The sequence below is a fragment of the Pituophis catenifer genome, unplaced genomic scaffold (assembly GCF_029215685.1).
Source record: "Pituophis catenifer annectens isolate HBS135680 unplaced genomic scaffold, rPitCat1.0.hap2 SCAF_15, whole genome shotgun sequence".
NCBI lineage: Eukaryota > Metazoa > Chordata > Lepidosauria > Squamata > Colubridae > Pituophis > Pituophis catenifer.
In genome coordinates this window covers 11,964,927-11,985,238 of record NW_027256895.1, presented here as the reverse complement: position 1 = coordinate 11,985,238, position 20,312 = coordinate 11,964,927, and the positions used below count along the sequence as shown (strand labels likewise).

Here is a 20,312-nt window from a genome sequence, read left to right as displayed (position 1 = left end):
CCATCTGCATTCACTGCCTTTCTTGTGTCTGGGAAGTTTTTGCCAAGGCTGAAAACACTGTGGGGAGGGCAGTGGCTGGAAGCCAGTATTTGGAAGTGGGACTAGACTAGTCGTGACCCCAAGTAAGTCTTTCTCTCTCTCTCTCTCCTTAACACCCTTATTTATTTATTTATTTATTTATTTATTTATTTATTTATTTATTTTGCAAATGTAGTAAGATAGTTTCCTTTTTCTGCACACACACACCAGCATTCTGTGCCAAATGTAGTTTTGCTCTGTCCTGTGCAAATACACTGAGATGAGGGGGAATAGCCAAGATGTTAATTTATAAGACCATGGTTTCTTCAGTGGATCAGCAAATTCTTGAGAATAGGCTAATGTTTTTCCCTTCCCTTCCCTTCCCTTCCCTTCCCCCCCTTCCCTATGTTTCAATCTATGTTCCTTCCTTCCTTCCTTCCTTCCTTCCTTCCTTCCTTCCTTCCTTCCTTCCTTCCTTCCTTCCCTCCCTTTTTTCTTTTCCCTTCCCTTCCCATTCCTGCCCTTCATTTTTCTTTCCCATCTCCTTCCTTCCTTCCTTCCTTCTTCCTTCCCTCTTTTTCCCTCCCCTCCCCTCTTCTCATTCCCATCTCTTTCCTTCTTCCTTCCCTTCCCTCCCCTTCGTTCTTCTCATATCCATCTCCTTCCTTCCTCTACCTACCTTTTCCCTCTTTTTTCCCTTCTCTTCCCTTCCCTTCCTTCTTCTCATTCTCATCTCCTTCCTTCCTTCTTTCTTCCTTCCCTCTTGTTTCCTTCCCTCACCTCCCTTTCCTCCACTCCCCTCTTCTCATTCCCATCTCCTTCCTTCTTTCCTTCTTCCTTCCTTCCCTTTTTTCCCTTTCCTCCCCTCCCCTTCCCATTTTAATGGACCCCAGAATAAGAGTGATAGATTCAACAATCTGTAGTCATCAGCCATTATAGCAGCCATCATGCAATAGCCTTTCCATATTTGTTTGTTGCATTTATCTGCCACCACTTCCCATTAGACTCCAGTACTAATTTTACCTGCCTTCTATGCATGGAGCTCAATCAACATCGTGTATTTTTCATTTCCCCTTTCACTCAATTGTGTCTGAATCTCAGAGACTGCCTGGACAAGTCCCTTTAGCTTTTCAGAAGTAACTTGCCATTGTCTCCTTCCTAGGGCTGATAGAAAGTGACTGGCCCCCAGCGGGTCTACAACTCACAGCCTTCTCCCAGTTTCTAGCCTGATGCCTTAACCACTACTCCAAAATGACGTTCACTTTTGCTACAGACGGTTACTGATATACTGAGTACCTCTTAAGAGTTTTTTTTTTTTTTAATATGAATACTGGTAGTTATTAGGTATTATATAAAGATTTATACAATTCAAAAATCATATGGGATTCCTTCGAACCCTTCTTATTCTTCACTGATCCTATTAAAACATCAGGAGTGAAGGATGAATGAGCTCTGGGGTTTTTTGTAAGCTTTGGGATCACTGTGCCACTGACTATAAAGTCATCTTTGGTAAAGGAACTTTTTTAATGGTGAAACCATGTAAGTATCGTGGCTTTGTATTTTTCTAGTGATATTAGTGGACGCCAAGCTCATGGCAGGACTAATTATCCAGAGAAAATTAGAGGACCAGGTCAAGCTGTTCTCCAAAGCACCTGAGGGCAGGACAAGAAGCAATGGGTGGAAACTTATCAAGGAGAGAAACAACTTAGAACTAAGGAGAAATTTCCTGACAGTTAGAACAATTAATCAGTGGAACGACTTGCCTCCAGAAGTTGTAAATGCTGGAAGCTTTAAGAAGAGATTGGACAGCTATTTGTCTGAAATGGTATAGGGCAGTGATGGCTAACCTTTTTGCCGTCATGTGCCAAAAGCGGGGGGAGTGCGGGGGGTGGGTGATCGCGCACGTGTGTATGTGCCCACACCCATACTTCAATGCGCCACCCCCGACACATGTCCGTGTGACCCCTCCTGCGGTCCCCCCGCTTTTGGCACGCGATGGCTCGGTGGGCCTGGTAGGCCCGTTTTTCACCCTCTCCAAGCTCCAGAGGCTTTCTAGGAGCCTGGGGAAGGTGAAAACGGCCTTCCCCAACCCCTGGAGTCTTCTGGAGGCCGGAAATGGCCCGTTTCCCGACTTCCAGTGGGCCCAGAAGATCTGGAAATCAGCTGGCCGGCGCACACAAATGAACTGGAGGTGAGCTAGGGCAGTGGTCCCCAACCCCCGGTCCGCGGACCGGTGCCGGGCCGTGGAGTACCTGGCACCGGGCCGCGCAGCGGCCGGGGGACATGAACGCTGCAGCGCAAAGGCTCCTGGGCCGTGCGCAAAAGCTCCAGGGAAGAGAGCCCCGCGCAGGTACGCACGTGTGGCCCAAAGCCCCCACCCCTGCGTGCGCTCAGCGGGCCACGGTAAAATTATCAAAGGCTGATTGGTCCGCGGCGATAAAAAGGTTGGGGACCACTGAGCTAGGGCAACACTTGTGTGCCCACAGATATGAGTCCCCATGCCACCTGTGGCACCCGTGCCATAGGTTCGCCATCACGGGTATAGGGTTTCCTGCCTGAGCAGAGGGTTGGACTAGAAAACCTCCAAGGTCCCTTCCAACTTTGTTATACTCTGCTCTCCTCTGCTCTGTCCTATTCCTGTCCTAAACCTTTAGGAAGAGGCTTCTAAACCTACAAACATTTTCCTAAAGGTTGCCATTTTGTAAAGGATGGTATCACAGTGTGACAGTAGTGCATGGGGTGAAATTACATTTGGAAGTGGCACCAAGCTAGTGGTTTACCCTGGTAAGTCCATATTTGTATACATGCCATATTTAAGGAATAAATTTCAGACATACCCTAAGGAAGTTGTAGTTTCATTAGTTTTAGCTTTTACCCTTTATGAATTTCAGTTGCTTAAGTATTGCTCTCACACCCAAGCATGTTTAAGAGCAACCATGGTGTTTGATGCATCATTCCCTTCGTTCTTCTCATTCCCATCTCTTTCCTTCCTTCCCTCTTTTTTTCCCTTCCCTCCTCTTCCCTTCCCATTTTCCCATTTTAATGGATCCCAGAATAAGAGTGATAGATTCAACAGTCTGTAGTCATCAGCCATCATAGCAACCATCGTTCAATAGCCTTTCCCTATTTGTTTCTTGCATTTATCTGCCACCATTTCCCATAAGACTCCAGTACATGGCACGACTAATTATCCAGAGAAAATTAGAGGAGCAGGTCAAGCTGATCTTCAAAGCACCTGAGGGTAGAACAAGAAGCAATGGGTGGAAACTAATCAAGGAGAGAAGCAAAATAGAACTAAGGAGGAATTTCCTGACAGAACAATTAATCAGTGGAAGAATTTGCCTCCAGAAGTTGTAAATGCTGGAAGTTTTTAAGAAGAGATTGGATAACCATTTGTCTGAAGTGGTGTAGGGTATCCTGCCTAAAAAGGGGGTTGGATTAGAAGTCCTCCAAGGTCTAGTCTAATCTTTTCTATTTCTATTTCTATTATTCCTATTTCTATTATTTCTATTTCTATTAGAATAGTAATAGAAATTTCTATTATTGCTATTTCTATTATTTCTATTTCTGTTAGAATAGAAATATTAGAATAGAAATGGTATGTGTGTGTGTGTGGGTGTGTGTGTGTGTGTGTGTGTGTGTATACACACACACACACACACACACGCATATTCTTTCTAGCCAGGTTTTACCTACGTAAGCTACGATGTTATGCAGCCCTGGTTCTGTGAAATCTCATTCACAAGTTTCTGGGCTTTTTGTTTCTTGCTGACAGACAGCAGACTCTGTGCTGCCCTTTGGGAGAACCAGGGCTGCATAACACCGTAGCTTACGTAGGTAAAACCTGGCTAGAAAGAATATGCACATAAAAGCCTACGAAAAAGAGAAAATGTATAAGTATGGATTACCGATGCGAAACTGTTGAAAAGAAGAAAGTGGGATCATTGAAGGCCATAGGTTAGAGTCCTTGAAACATGTTATTGCAGCAAACATATTTATGGAATAAAAATAAGGGATGCAATAGTTGAAAGTTTGAAGAGCGACATTCTAATGCCAAAAATGGCAAACCTTTAATGTAAAACTATATAAAACCTTGAAGGGAAGACCAAAAAATGTTTTGGAGCTCTTTCTATAGGTTGGCATTTTGTAAAGGAAAGTGTCATAGTGTTACACAGGTAGTGGATGGAGTATTCAATTTGGAAGTGGCACCAGATTAGTAATTCATCCGGGTAAGTTGACATTTTTATACATGCCATATTGAAGGAATAAACCTAAGAAACTCTCTAAGGAAATCCTGCTTCCATTAATCCTATCTTTTACTTGAGAACATCATTATAATTATTTTTACTCTGTAGCATACAAACTGGTAATTTCGCTTTAGGACTACGTTGATTCCCAATTAGCTCCATTGAAACATGTTGTTGTTAGTTGCGAAGTCGTGTCCGACCCATTGCAACCCCATGGACAACGATTCTCCAGGCCTTTCTGTCCTCCTCCATCCTCTGGAGTCCATTTAAGCTCACGCCGACTGCTTCAGTGACTCCATCCAGCCACCTCGTTCTCTGTCGTCTTCTTCTTCTTTTGCCTTCAGTCTTTCCCAGCATTAGGCTCTTCTCCAGTGAGTCCTTCCTTCTCTTTAGGTGGCCAAAGATATTGGACTTTCATCTTCAGGATCTGGCTTTCTAAAGAGCAATCAGGGTTGATCTCCTCTAGGACTGACCGGCTGGATCGCCTTGCAGTCCAAGGGACTCGCAGGAGTCTTCTTCAGCATCAGAGTTCAACAGATCTATGCTGATAAAATAACCTCCAGCTTGGTATTGTGCAATTTAAAATAACATATCCTGCCATTTTATCCAAAAAAAAAAAAAAAAAAAAAAAGCTATGATACTGACAAAATGAAAGTTGTGATCAGGGACAGTTTATTCAAGATGCATCCCCAAAAACCAGTAATTTGGGGGAATAAATCTTTAAGTTGCATTCATATGTTTTCAAAAAAGCAGATAAGGGGAATATTAGGAGTATAGGAGCCTTGGTAGTACAGTGGTCTAAGGCACCCTGTTATTAAGACCAGCTGCCTGCAATTACTGCAGGTTCGAATCTCGCCAAGGCTCAAGGTCGACTCAGCCTTCCATCCTTTCTAAGGTGGGTAAATTGAGGACCCAGTATGTGGGGGCAATAAGCTGACTTTGTATAAATATACAAAAGAATGAAGGCTATTGCTTAGTGCATTGTAAGCCGCCCTGAGTCTCCGGAGAAGGGCGGCATATAAATCAAATTAAAAAAAATAAATAAATTATAGTGCAATATAATCAGGAGCCTAGATAGCTCTGCGGACAAGGCACTGTAATTTAACACCAGCTGTCTGCAATTAAAGTAAGTTCGAGTCTCACCAGGCTCAAGGTTGACTCAGCCTTCCATCCTTTCTAAGGTAGGTAAATTGAGGACCCAGTTTGTGGGGGCAATAAGCTGACTTTGTATAAAATATACAAAAGTATGAAGGCTATTGCTTAACGCACTGTAAGCCGCCCTGAGTCTCCGGAGAAGGGCGGCATATAAATCAAATTAAAAAAATATATATGTAAAGTCCAGTCTGGGGTGTGGTGGGAAAGGAACAAAACTTTTAGAATTCTATGATTCTATGTATTTTCTGAATTGGGGTACACCGTCCAAGATTGTTAACTCCGTTTTTTTTTTTTTGCACATTTTACACTTGAATTAAACAGGTGACACATTTAATTCAAGTGTAAAATGTGCAAAAAAATAAAAAAAAAATGGTGTGAAACAGGAGGGGGGAAAGGGTGGGTTTTTTCTCACATTTAATGAGAATTGGGTGGGATTCTTTCTCACCCTGAATTCAGGTGCTGCGCATAATCAACACAGGAACATTTATTTAATGCTTGGGAATGTTTAGGAAGGTACAGAAAATGTAGAAAAAAGAAAAGAAGACGGTTCTGCAGCAAAGCATGTCCTCTTTTTTTTTTTTTTTAAAGGCCTTCGTTTAACTTGTCCCACACTTTTTTTCTTTTTTTTCACAAGAGTCTGTTTAAGTCTCTTTTCTTTTTTTAAAAAAAGAAAGAGGGAATTTATTTGTTTGTTTGTTCATTTATTTGTTTGTTGATAAAAAATTATTTGTCGTCCATCTTGTACCAAAAAAACTCTGGGCAGCTTACAACATAAAAAATAATTGACATTTTAGGGCAGTGGTGAAATCTAAAATTTGTTATCACCGGTTCTGTGGGCGTGGCTTGGTGTGGGGGGGGGGTAATGTGACTGGGTAGGCGTGGCCAATTTTTTTTTTTACTTTTAGAACCATTTTTTCAGCGAAGAGGTTGTAAAAAAATACTTTCAAAAGGCTTTTTAAAGCCTCTGCCGATCAGGCAACTCAGCTGGGATCGTCAGAGGCATTTAAAAGAAAAAAAAGGTGTTTTTTTTTTCTTTTAAATGCCTCTGACGATCCAAGCTGAGGCGCATGATCATCAGAGGCTTTTTATTTTTACTTTTAAAAGCATTTTTTGCCCGAACAGGTTGTAGAAGAAATGCTTTTAAAAGTTTTTTAAAAAAGCCTCTGATGATTGTGCAGCTCAGCTGGGCATGGGGGGGGGGAGCAGGGATTTTTGCTACCGGTTCTCCAAACCACCCGCCTCCATCGCTACCGGATCGGGCGATCCGGTCCGAACCAGGAGCATTTCACCCCTGTTTTAGGGGAAGCAATATCTATGGGAGGTGGAGGTAATTTAGTATTGTAACGAAGATTAGATGTAGGACTTACTGGTCCCAATTCATAAACAGATCAGTTATCAGGGTTTGGAAACTAGCAAAGAAGGCCATTTTGTAAAGGCGTTCCTTGTAGTGCTACAGTACTCGGGCAAAACTCACTTTGGAAGTGGGACCACAGTTGTTGTCATCCCTGGTAAGATGAAAATGTTTGAATGTGCTTCTTTATTATTATTATTATTTTTAATTTGATTTATATGCCGCCCTTCTCCGGAGACTCAGGGCGGCTTACAATGTGCTCAGCAATAGCCTTCATCCTTTTGTATATTTATACAAAGTCAGCTTATTGCCCCCACAACTGGGTCCTCAATTTACCTACCTTAGAAAGGATGGAAGGCTGAGTCAACCTTGAGCCTTGGCGAGATTCAAACCTGCAGTAATTGCAGGCAGCTGGTCTTAATAACCAGCTTAATAACAGGGTGCCTTAGACCACTGTACTACCAAGGCTCTTTAGGGGTCAACGGGGACTTTTGTGGGGTTCTTGGTGCCCTCTGAGCTTGGTGGTTTTCTTGCAGACATTTCACCACCCAACTAGGTAACCTCATCAGTACTAGAGAGTGGGGTTTTCTCTGAATTTTGTATATACTTGTGACTTGCCCTGTCGGTGTTGCTGGGAGCGTGAAGGACTTTCCATGGTGAAGACAATCACCACCAAGATAAGCAGTAGTGTAAAAGGCTGCCCTGCTGTAAAGACATTTCTCATAGCGTTCAACAGGATACTTGGAATTTTCAGTTTGGTGGTGGAACTAAACTTATAGTTCTTCCTGGTAAGATCTTTCTTTCTTTCTTTCTTTCTTTCTTTCTTTCTTTCTTTCTTTCTTTCTTTCTTTCTTTCTTTCTTTCTTTCTTTTTCTTCCTTTCTCTTTCTTTCTTTCTTTTCTTTCTTTCTCTCTCTCTCTCTCTCTGTTTCTTTCTTTTCTCCCTCTCTTTCTTCTCTGTTTCTTCTCTCTGTTTCTTTCTTTTCTTTCTTTCTTCTTTCTTTTTTCTCCTTTCTCTCTCTCTCTTTCTTCTCTTTCTTTCTCTCTCTGCTTTTTCTTTCTTTTTCTCTCTTTCTCTTTCTTTCTTTTTCTCCCTTTCTCTTTCTTTCTTTCTGTTCTCTCTCTCTCTCTCTGTTTCTTTCTTTTCTCCCTCTTTCTTCTCTCTGTTTCTTCTCTGTTTCTTCTCTTTGTTTCTTTCTTTCTTCTTTCTTTTTTCTCCTTTCTTTCTTTCTTTCTCTCTCTCTTTCTTCTCTTTCTTTCTCTCTCTCTCTGCTTCTTTCTTTCTTTTTCTCCCTTTTTCTTTCTTTCTTTTCTTTCTTTCTGTTTCTTTCTTTTCTCCCTCTCTTTCTTCTCTCTTTCTTCTCTTTCTTTCTTTTTCTCCCTCTCTCTTACTTTTTTCTTCTCTTTCTTTCTTCTTTCTTTTTTCTCCTTTCTTTCTTTCTCTCTGTTTCTTTCTTTTTCTCCCTTTCTCCTTCTTTCTTTCTTTTCTTTCTCTCTCTCTCTCTATGTTTCTTTCTTTTCTCCCTCTCTTTCTTCTCTTTCTTCTCTCTGTTTCTTTCTTTTCTTTTCTTTTCTTTTCTTTTCTTTTCTTTCTTTCTTTCTCTCTCTTTCTTTCTCTCTCTCTCTCTCTTTCTTTTTTCTTCTTTTCTTTTTTCTCCTTTCTTTCTCTCTCTCTCTCTCTTTCTTCTCTTTCTTTCTTTTCTTTCTTTTCTCTCTCTCTCTTTCTCTCTTTCACTCACTCACTCACTCAATCCCTTCCTCAGCTGTCCAATTTCACTGACACTTTGTCAAGTGCATTTTCAAGAATTATACTCTGGGCCATTCTACACTTTTCCTATTGTATATATCTAAGTTAAATGCATTATTGGCAGGGGATAATTTGACTACTTTTACATGTTGGCAATGTGATTGATTTCAAACCTTCAAACCTTGGGGTTTCATGTAGTAATATATCACCATATTTGTTGGGCCTCAACTCTAGAATTTTCAGACAGTGTAAACAAAGCCTGTGGTGACTTCGATTTTATTTTATTTATATACCTCCCTACTCCCAAAGGACTCAGGGCAGTGAACAGCCAAAAGATAAAACACACATAATACAAAATTTAAAAAACAATGTAAAAACACATTAAATAATTTGGCCCAAACAATTAAAACACCCCTACTATTTTAAAACAAATTTAAAATTAACAATTAAAAGGAAGTTAGGCCAGGCCAGCCTGTTAAAATAAAAAGGTCTTGAGGGCATGGTGGAAAGTGCGTAAATCCGGGATCCTCCATATCTCCGGGGGGAGCTCGTTCCAAATGGCAGGTGCCCCCACAGAGAAGGCTCTCCCCCGGGGACTGCCAGTCGACACTGTTTGACCGACGGCACCCTAAGGAGCCCCTCTCTATGGGAGCGTACTGGCCGGTGAGAGGCTACTGCTGGCAGAAGGCGGTCTCGTAAGTACCCCGGTCCTAAGCCATGGAACACTCTAAAGGTGGAAACCAAGACCTTGAAGCACACCCGGAAGACCACTGGGAGCCAGTGCAGCTCGCGCAGGAGAGGTGTTACATGGGAACACCACGTCAATCCCATAACCATCGGCGCGGCCGCATTCTGGACCAGTTGGAGCCTCCGGGTGCTCCTCAAGGGGAGCCCCATGTAGAGAGCATTACAGTAGTCCAGGCAGGAGGTGACGAGGGCATGAGTGACCGTGCGTAAGGAGTCCCGATCCAGAAAGGACGCAACTGGTGGATCAGGCGGATAATTGGATGGAGAAGAATTTTATGATATTACGATAGGTATCCAAGATCTGGGTTCATCTCAATACAGTTTTTATTTAAATTAACACTGGGACCATGTTGTTCTTCCTCCAGATCCCACCAATTCAGTAATTTTACTGGTATTCCTGGTAGGTTTCTTTAAAGATTTCCAGAATTCAGATACCCTAACCCTAAGAATTTTGCACTTAGTAAGTTATACTGTTAAGTCACATCCAGTTACCCAGTCTAATACAGATAAGACTTTATAATTCAGGATCTTACTGGAATTTCTTCCTTCTTGTCTTCCCCTCAGTCTTTGAAGAATACAGTAGTGGCCAAAATTGTGGAAACCTTTTGGAAAAAGTGTATTTTCTAAAACTAGCTAATAACACCACTTTTTTGGGGGGGAGTAGGACCATAAAATTATATATCAATGGAAAGATAATTTAATCAAAAATGTAATGCAGTAACTTTTATGAGGGATTTGCTATTAGAGTAGCAGTTACTGTATAAGAAGAAAAGTGAAACATGTAGAAAAAAATGAGATCTATAAAAATTATCACCATAGAAAAAACGAGATAGACAAAAATTATCACCATGTCAGTTAATACTTAGTTGGGTAACTTTTAGCATGAATTACGGCCTTACAACGTCTTCCCATGGAGTGAACCAAGTCTTTTAGTTCTGCAGCTTTTAGAATGTGAAACCAAGATTGAATGATTGCTTCTATTAACTGGGTTTTATTGCTCGGTTGCTTCTTTAATCGGCTCCATAGATTTTCAATTGGGTTAAGATCTCGGCCATTCCAGCAATGGAATATGATTATCTTGAAACTCAAAAAAAAAAAAAAAATGGTGTTATTAGCCATCAAACTTCAAAAATACACTTTTCCCAAAAGGTTTTCACAATTTTGGCCACTACTGTAGGTTGACCTCCCTCCTGTGACAATACTTCAAATATTGGAAAACTGCTATATATGAGGGGCTGTCACAGAGAGGAGGGGTTCAACCTATTCTCCAAAGCACCTGAGGGCAAGACAAGCAGTAAAGGATGGAAGACTAATAAAGAGAAGTCCAACCTGGAATTAAGGAGAAATTTGCTGTCTGTGAGAACTTTTAATCAGTAGAACAACTTGCCTCCAGAAGTTGTGGTTGCTCCAACACTGGAGGTTTTTAAGAAGAGATTGGACAGCTAATTGAACAGTGCTCCAATGCTGGAAGTTTATAAGAAGAGATTGGACAGCTATCTGTCCAGTATGGTATAGGTCCATGATGGTGAACCTATGGCACGTGTGGCACAGGCGGCATGTAGAGCCGTGTCACCTGGCACACCAGCTCAGCTCCGGCGCGCATGCGCCAGAGTCTCTGGAGGCTGGGGACAGCAAAAAAGTCACTTCCTGTCCAACCAGAAGTTGGGAAATGGGCTGTTTTGGGCCTCTGGGGGGCCTCTGAGGGCGTGGGGAAGGCTGTTTTCACCCTCCCCAGATGCATAGAGAGGATCTGGAGCCAGATGAGAAAGAAAAACAGGCCTACCGGGCCATTACGTGCTAGGAACGGGGGGGGAGGGGGTCACATGCGCAGGGCAGGGTGCATAGAATTATGGGTGTGGGTATGCATGCACACGGACCTCCCCCCCCTTCCTGGCACATGATGGCAAAAAGGCTAGCCATCACTGGTATAGGTTCTCCTGCTTGGACCAGAAGACTTCCAAGGACTCTTCCAACTCTTGTTATTTTGTATTCTGTAACTCTGGTTTTTGGGTTGTTGATCCTTCTGCAGAGCGAATGGAGATTTGGGTCCAAACTTAATGCAGATTTCTTTAAGGTCATTACTCTTCAGCTCAGTCACTAAATGAATACAACAGCAGGAAAGGCAGGAAGACAAGCTACTACTGCTCAGATTGTGAGCTCTTAGTCATAAAACGATAGCATCATATGAAAGCCCACAAGCAGGGAGGCGTAAGCTTTGCGGGTTTTTTTTCTCTGAAATTAGTTTTGGAAAGTTTTGCAAGCGTTTGCAGAAGTTATTAGCTTGTGTTGGGAAAAAAAAGTGTGCAAGTCAAAATAGATATACGTTGAGTTTTTGGGCTTGTGGTTGTATTTGAATTGTAGATTTGTGCAATGGATACTCAATGCAAGTGGTCAAAATCTAATGGCATGGGCCTGCATGAGGTCCCCAGAACGGGGGGCATGGCGGGGAGGGGGATGGAGGCCCCATGACAACCTCCCCCCGCCTGTATTAACAACTACCAAACCTCCTCCATCTTGCCATTCTTCACCTTTTGACATTTTATCATGTTATTTTTTACATTTTTAAAACTTTGAATCAGACATTCATTCTGTTTTTAATGTTACTTTTATTAAGGCTATTTTGAATGAACGAATCTCTATTCTGATCGAACGCCATTGTACACAACCCTTCTCTGAGGGAAGATAAGAAGGTTAAGAAATAAGAAATATAAACAAAATAAATAAATAGGTTTTCCTGAGGGCCCCCTTTTTGGCCAGGAGAATGAAAGACCCAGTTTGTGGGGGCAATAAGCTGACTTTGTATAAAAAAAGAACAACGCTTGGGGGGGGGGCAAAAGCCTTACTAAGCAGGTATATACAAAAGTATGAAGGCTATTGCTTAATGCATTGTAAGGCTCCTTGAGTCTCCAGAGAAGGGCGGCATATAAAATCGAACTAATAAATAAATAAATAAATAAATAAATAAATAAATAAATAAATAAATAAATAATGACAAAAGGGTCAGAATTGGAACAGTTTTAGCAAAAGAGAGAAGCGGAGTAAAAGACAGAATTTATACCACTGAGTTTCATAACGGCTGATGCCTCAAGAGGCTGATATAAATGGCACCAATCGTTAAAAAGCTAAAGAAGGCAAAATAAAACATTTCTTCGGATTTCAGGTATAGACATGTCTTTTATATATATATATATAACTTTTTATTATTTTTTATAAAAATAAACAAACATTTAGTACATCTGTCTACCCCTCCCTGTGACATCTCGGTGTTATCTTCAGTCCTTCTTCTTCTTCCAAAAAAAGGAACTTTCTTCTATCTTGATCTTTATACAAACCATTTTAATATTTCCTTACTGAAACAAAATTCTGCCTATCAAATTTTTAAATATAATCATAAAGCTTTTATCTTTTATATCTCTTTTCCAACCAATAATAGAAACAGTTCAATATTCTATAATACTCTATCTCTTCCCTATCTTTAATCCTTAAAGTCAATCTATTCATGTCTTGAGAGATGAATCCCCTGCTAATTTAGTTAAAAAAACTCCTTAAATTCCAGAGAATATTGACAAGGCTACATGGGCAGGTTGCATTTCAAAGAGAACAAGTCCATATCAACCTTGAACCCCTGGAATTTACCTGCTGGTTCTTTAAATCCAGACCTACCTGCCTGTTACTAGGCTTGCCAAAATATCTTACTCTTATAGGCAAGAAAAACAAAATGCACAGGTACAGTATATGCGGTACCTCGCTCAATAGTAGTAACTGTGAGAGGCCTAGTGGTCAACCATTTAAATAGAAGCAAATGGCAGTTATGCGACGCCCACGTGCAACTGTTGTAAAATACGTGCCAGTTCCTCAGTGCCCAAAGTTTTGCTGACTGTTGTAAGTGGGAGGACTGATTATAGGTTACTTTTTCCAGTGCCATTGTCACTTCAAATGGTCGCTAAATGAACAGTCTAGGATTGTGATGGCGAACCTATGGCACGCGTGCCACAGGTGGCATGTGTAGCCATATCAGTGGGCACGCAAGCTCAGCTCTGGCGTGCATGCGCGTGCTGGCCAGCTGATTTTGGGGTCTTCTGGGCCCACCAGAAGTAGGGAAACAGGCTGTTTCCTGCCTTCGGAGGGCCTGAGGGGGGGGGAGGCCCATTTTTATTTCTCACCTGATTCCAGGGCCTCTCTAGGAGTCTGGGGAGGGTGAAAACGGCCCTCCCCCCCGGAGGTCCTCCGGAAGCCGAAAACGGCCAGTTTAACAACTTCCAGTGGGATTCTAAGGCCTGTTTTTTGCTGTCCCTAGCCTCCAGGGCCTTTCTAGGAGTCTGGAGAGGGCAAAAACAGCCTTCCTCACCTCCCTGGAGATCCTCCGGAGGCCGAAAACAGCCCGTTTGACAACTTCCAGAAATTGTTAAATGGGCTGTTTTCGGCCTCTGGAGGACCTCCAGGGGGGTGAGGAAGGCTGTTTTCGCCCTCTCCAGACTCCTAGAGAGGCCCGGAGCCAGGTGAGAAAGAAAATGGACCTACTGGGCCATCGTGTGCCAGGAGAGGGGGAACAGGGGGGGTCGCACGCGCACGCGTGGGGGCAGAGCATATAAAATAATGGATGTGGGCACGTGCACGCATGTGCGACCCCACCTCGCCCCCCCTCCTGGCATGTGATGGCAAAAAGGTTAGCCATCACTGGTCTAGGATTACCTGTATGTGTTTTCCAAGCTATTCAGATCTCAGAATTGAGCAATGTATGTTTTTGTTTTTGTTTTTTATTGTAGAGCTCACGAATTCAAATCCTTCTGTCTACCAGCTGAAGCCCAAAGAAAAAGAGAGCAACTTAGCCGCTTGCCTCATTACTGACTATTCACCAGGTCCCATCGACGTGAAGTTTAATAGTAGTTTGGAACCTGAAGCAGTCAATGACTCTGCTGTGGTTGTGAAAGAAGACGGCAATAAAGAATCGGCCAGCCTCGGGGTTGTCATTTGGAGCAAAAATAAGGATCAGTTTCAATGCTCTGCTATTCACCGAGGCGACACCTACAAAGCTGAAAAAGAAGGTAAAATCGATGTAAATATTGGCATTCACACTGAACCCATATCGAAAATAAAGCTTTCTTCCTCCAGTCCAGTTTGGAGACCAATAATAGCTGCCTTTGTTATGGTTCCTGAGAGCTGTTTGCAGGGGTGAAATATTCCCGATTCGGAACGGATCGCCCGATCCGGTAGCGATGGAGGCGGGTGGTTCGGAGAACCGGTAGCAAAAATCCCTGCCCCCCCTCCCCCATGCCCAGCTGAGCCGCACAATCATCAGAGGCTTTTTTTTTTTTACTTTTAAAAGCATTTTTTCTACAACCTCTTCGGCCGAAAAAATGCTTTTAAAAGTTAAAGTAAAAAAAAAAAAGCCTCTGATGATTGTGCGGCTCAGCTGGGATCGTCAAAGGCTTTTAAAAGAAAAAAACCCTTTTTTTCCCTTTTAAATGCCTCTGACGATCCCAGTTGAGTTGCCTGATTGGCAGAGGTTTTTTTTTTCTTTTAAATGCCTCTGACGATCCCAGCTGAGTTGCCTGATCGGCAGAGGCTTTTAAGCCTCTGCCGATCAGGCAACTCAGCTGGGATCGTCAGAGACTTTTGAAAGCATTTTTTTACAAAAAAATGGTTTTTTTTAAAAAAAAATTGGCCACGCCCACCCAGTCACATTACCCCCCCAAGCCACGCCCACAGAACTGGTAGTAACAAATTTTAGATTTCACCACTGGTTGGTTGAATATCTGTTGGACATGCTGCAGAAAAGTTGAGAATAGAGCAGCAGATTTCCAAATTGTTTTGCAGACACATTTAGCGTATGGCATACCATCCATGGACTAACAATATGTATATTAACACTTGAGTTAGATTAGTAAAACACAATAAAATATAAATGTCAAAAAGATCCGTGTTGAAATAGCAATGTCTAGACCAGTAGTCCCCAACCCCCGGTCCGCGGACCGGTGCCGGGCCGTGGAGTACCTGGCACCGGGCCGCGCAGCAGCCGGGGGACATGAAGGCTGCAGCGCAAAGGCTCCTGGGCTGTGCGCAAAAGCTCCTGGGCCGTGCGCAATGGGCCGTGCGCAAAAGCTCCTGGGCCGTGCCCCCACCCCTGCGCGCGCTCAGCGGGCCACGGCGATAAAAAGGTTGGGGACCACTGGTCTAGACCATCTAACCCAGGGGTGAAATCTACTTACCTTCCCAACCGGTTAAGAAATGCACGTGCTGCACATGTGCACTTGGATCCTCTGCGCACGTGCAAACCCTTCTGCGCATGCGCAAGGGGTAAAAAACAGTGATTGGGTGGGTGGACGGAGCCTCGCACCGCCAGCGCTACCGGTTCTCTGAACCAACGGCCGCCATCACTACTGGTTTTCCAAACCACCGGCTGCCATCACTACCAGTTCTCCAAACCACCGGCCGCCATTGCTACCGGTTCGGCCGAATTGGTCCGAACTGGGAGCATTTCACCACTGATCTAACTATTAAAGTACAGCATCATGGATGGATGGATGGATGGATGGATGGATGGATAGATAGATAGATAGATAGATAGATAGATAGATAGATAGATAGATGATACAGAGATAGTTAGAGATAGATAGATAGATAGATAGATAGATAGATAGATAGATAGATAGATAGATAGATGATAGAGATAGAGATAGATAGATATATAGATAGATATAGAGATGATAGAGATAGAGATAGATAGATAGATAGATAAATATAGAGATGATAGAGATAGATAGATATAGAGATGATAGAGATATAGAGATAGTTAGAGATAGCGATAGATAGATAGATAGATCGATAGATGATAGATAGATAGATAGAGATAGATAGATAGATACAGTAGATAGAGATAGAGATAGATAGATAGATAGATAGATAGATAGATATAGAGATGATAGAGATAGAGATAGAGATAGAGATAGATAGATAGATGATAGATGATAGATAGATAGATAGATAGATAGATAGATAGATAGATAGAGACAGACAGAGAGACAGACAGAGAGACAGACAGACAGACAGACAGATAACCAGACTAGTGTATGCTCTCAACCTCTGGCCAGGATGTGATCTATAGTTTGATGTGGGAATCTGCAACTGTTTTGCACAAAGAGGTGGGAACAAATAGGATTTCTCACAGTTTATTGAGATGTGTATTTCTTATATTGTTTAAACTGCCCTAAATTCTTACTTGATGCAACAAGTTTTTACCATGCAAAGTGTGATATACAGACACACATATTTTCTAAAATAATATCATTTATCCTCTTTAGTTAAAAGGAGAATTTAAGTTTAGTTTTAAAAACAGTAAATAGCAAAGATAAATGCAGTGAAATAATATTCAATAATGTTCAGAGTCGTCTCGAATTTTAAAGTGGGCGACAAATACATTTAATAACAAACAATAATCGATAAGTAAAGTTTCAAATGGTTTTGGAAGTGCTTGGGAAATGATAAATCTTCACCTAATCTTCAGAAGACCATTATGAAGGCATAAAGTGAGCTTATCTGCTGAAGATATTCTAGAAATTAGGTGCCACCACTAAAATGTTTTTTTCTCCCAAGCTCAGCCTCAGGAGGTCCTTATCCCTCTACTACTACTTAGTACTACTACTACTACTTAGTACTACTACTATATACTACTACTACATACTACTACTACTAAATACTACTACTAAGTAATACTACTACTACTAAGTACTACTAGTACTACTAATACTAAGTACTACTACTAAATAATAATAATAGTACTATCACTAAGTACTTCTACTACTAGTAGTAGTAGTAGTAGGGGGATAAGGATAAGGATCTCAGGTGGACATCATAATTCAAGGCACATAAATATAATGGCTGCTCCTGCTTGTAGCATGGCTGTAAGACATCTGTTTTATTTTTATGTGTGTTGGAGAAAGAAGAGAGCAAACCACGAAATGTGGAAAGCTGTCAGCCCTGCCTCAGCGTGAGCTTCTAAGTAAAAAAAAAAACAAAAAACGACGCTTAACACACTTGAGGATGAGAAAGGCATGGTTTATTAGAAGTCAAGGGATATACAATAATGCAAAGCCAGAACTGAAAGTTCGTGCGGCAAAATCCCAGGGTGACTTTTCCTTTCTGAAGGCGCCTCCCATAGTGGTCCCTCTAAGTCCAAAAAATGCAAAAGAAATTGTATTTTTTTTAGAAAGGGTTTTCTGAGGAATGTAACTGTGCTCTGTTCCCAAGCCGTTGACCTTGAGAAGGTATTCAGAGTGGAATGATAAACTTTCATCCCTCGGCCTACCAGTCCCCTGAGTTTATGGCAGATTGTCACCAAAATAGCTTCTTGAGGCCTAGTAGCATAGCGTAGCATCAATCATCCAGGTGGCGTCTGACAAAAACATTCCAGAAATCGTTCTTGTTTTTTTTTTTTCTTTTATCATAAGCAAAATCATTAATGATTGTTGTTGTTGTTATTGTTGCTATAGGGGATGCTACGTGTTCAGAAACTCTGTCCGATACACCAGTTTTCGAAACAGGTATGTTCATTGTGGGTAAAAACCAGTAGTGGGTTTCAATTTCAGTCACTACTGGTTCGCTCATGTGCACATGCACAGAGATGTCCGGGTGGGTGGGCGGAGCCTCCCGCTGCTACCGGTTCGCCCGAACTGGGGCGAACCGGTAGCAACCCACCATTGGTAAAAACTGATATCAAAATAATAGAGTTGGAAGATGTGAGGGAATTTCGCGGCAGTTTTCCACACGAAGTCAGAGACACTGACAAGAACTGTGAACTTTTATATAAATAAGTTTATTTGACATTCAAATTTACAGCTGTCAAGTTAGTCAGGAGCCCAGGACCGTTGTAGCATCCCCATGGTTACATGATCAAAATTCAGCTGCCTGGCAACTGACTCATATTTATGACGGTTGTACTGCCCCGGGGATCACATGATCTCCTTTTTGACCTTCTGACCAGCAAAGTCAATGGGGAAGATAGATTCACGTCACAACAGTTTTACTAGTTTAACAACTGCGGTGACTCGCTTAACAACAGTGGCAAAAGAGGTCGTAGAATGGGGCAAGCTGACTTAACAAACGTTTCACTTAGCAGCAGACATGTTGGGCTCCATTGTGGTCGTAAATCGAGGACTACCTGTAACTTTTGATTCAGCATAGAGCATCGAGTCAGCCATGAACTCTTAAAAGGCACAATCGAATATGGGGAATTTATGGCCCTTTAATGATTTGGGAACTTCGAGTCCCAGAATTCCTGAGCTAGCCATGCATGGCTGGCTCAGGAATTCTGGGAGTTGAAGTTCAGAGATCGTAAAAGGGCCGTAGTCAAACATCATAAGCAACCAATGTCAACGGCCAAATAGAACATCTTGATATTTATCTTCTTTTTTTTTTCTTCTTCTTCTCTTTCTTCAGACGAAAATTTGAATCTTCTCTCTCTCACTGTATTGGGGCTGAGATTGATATTTTTCAAGAGCGTTGCTCTCAACCTAATACTCACCTTCTGGGCATGGTCAAGATGAGGTAAGCATATATTTTAGGACAGGGGGACAGATCCACTTAATGTCCATGGTTTCACTTTGGGGCAACTCAAGCCTGGAAACTTGGATTAAACCATTTCTAGGCTATAGACATGTGAACGTGGGCATGTATATGTGTTTCCAGTCCTTAGAGCCATGGGCTTAAAAATAATTCAACCAATTATGGCTCCCATTGATCCCGATCGCTATACAGCCACAGGAAGCTTGGCCTTCTCTCAATATGGACTTTGTGGCTGCTTGTTCTGCCCCAGCTACGGACCCCAAAGAACACAGCACACACAAAGTCTGTACAAACCTTAGTTTACTAAATTAAATAAGTTTTTTTTCCAAACAAAGGCTGTTAATTAACTTTCTTAACAGCCTACAAAAATCCAAAGAATGAATAATCTTAATCTTACTATAATTGTCAGAAAGCCCAGAAGCAATTTGCAAAGAACTAAGATCAAGGCACGAAGGAGAGTGAACGAAGTTATTCCCTGCAAATTGCTTCAGTTGGCGTTCCTCCTTAAATAGGCTAAGGGAGTGGCCGATTAGCCCCAAGCCTTACTCTCGAGGAGACCTCCTCCTGAGGAGCCACTCCTGCCTTTTGGCAGCTCTGCGCGCCCGTGCATCGAGAAGAGGCTCCTCCTCTTCATCCTCTTCACTTAAGGGAGCTTCTGGAGGTTCTGGAGGCCCTGGCTGAATCCCTGCCTCTGGCATCACATCTTCTCCAGCCTCATTGTCTGACTTGAGCGCTAGCTGCACAGGCTGCTGGCGCAGCACCACACCAGCCTCCTCGCTGTCCGAATCAGCCACCAGCCACGCAGGCTGTGTACGGGCCACAACACTGCTTAGACTTAGAATAATCTTTTGAACACTTTGAATGTACACTAATCGGCATACAATTAAAATGAAATTTCCTGCAAACAGCTCTCAAAGGGTCACCACCTCCAATATACACTACATCAGGGGTCAGCAACCTGCGGCTCAGGACCCGCATGTGGATCTTTGGGCCTTATGCTGTGGCTCCCTGTCAGGTGATCCCACCCCTCTCCCTCCCCTCCCAGTCACTTCTCGCCTGGCTTGAGAAGGTAAGGGCGACGGCGGGGGATTGGAGAAGTATCCAGGGCAGAAACAGAGAGGTACAGAGAGAGGGGGAGAGAGAGAGACATAGAGAGATACAGGGAGAGAGGGAGAGGGGGTAAAAGAGGGAGGGAGGGGAGATAGAGATATGTCAAAAGGATTTTGAGGTTCCCGGTGATTTTTAACCACTTGTTCACTGCCTAATGACCGGCTGGGTAGGCGTGGCTAGGGGGTCATGTGACTGGTGGAAGTGAGTGACATCGAGTTAGCCACGCCCACCCAGGTTTTGTGTCTCCCGGCATTTTCTTTTCTGTGGGAAACGGGTCCAAATGGCTCTTTGAATATTTAAGGTTGCAGACCCCTGCACTACATAAACATGACTAAACAAATACATACAAAATTGTGTAATAAAAGGTAAAGATTCCC

At 42.5% G+C, this 20,312-nt stretch overlaps 1 protein-coding gene across 1 annotated transcript in view; it reads left to right on the top strand.

The window, feature by feature from the left end:
* The window catches only part of LOC139324368 (M1-specific T cell receptor alpha chain-like), a 139,884-nt gene that overhangs the window by 118,706 nt on the left and 866 nt on the right, over positions 1-20,312 (top strand). The window contains exons 4-6 of the mRNA XM_070954080.1: positions 14,031-14,309; positions 17,754-17,804; positions 18,700-18,807. Coding sequence (XP_070810181.1) covers positions 14,031-14,309; positions 17,754-17,804; positions 18,700-18,806 — 437 coding nt within the window. The 3' untranslated portion in view covers position 18,807. The remainder of the gene's footprint in view (positions 1-14,030; positions 14,310-17,753; positions 17,805-18,699; positions 18,808-20,312) is intronic.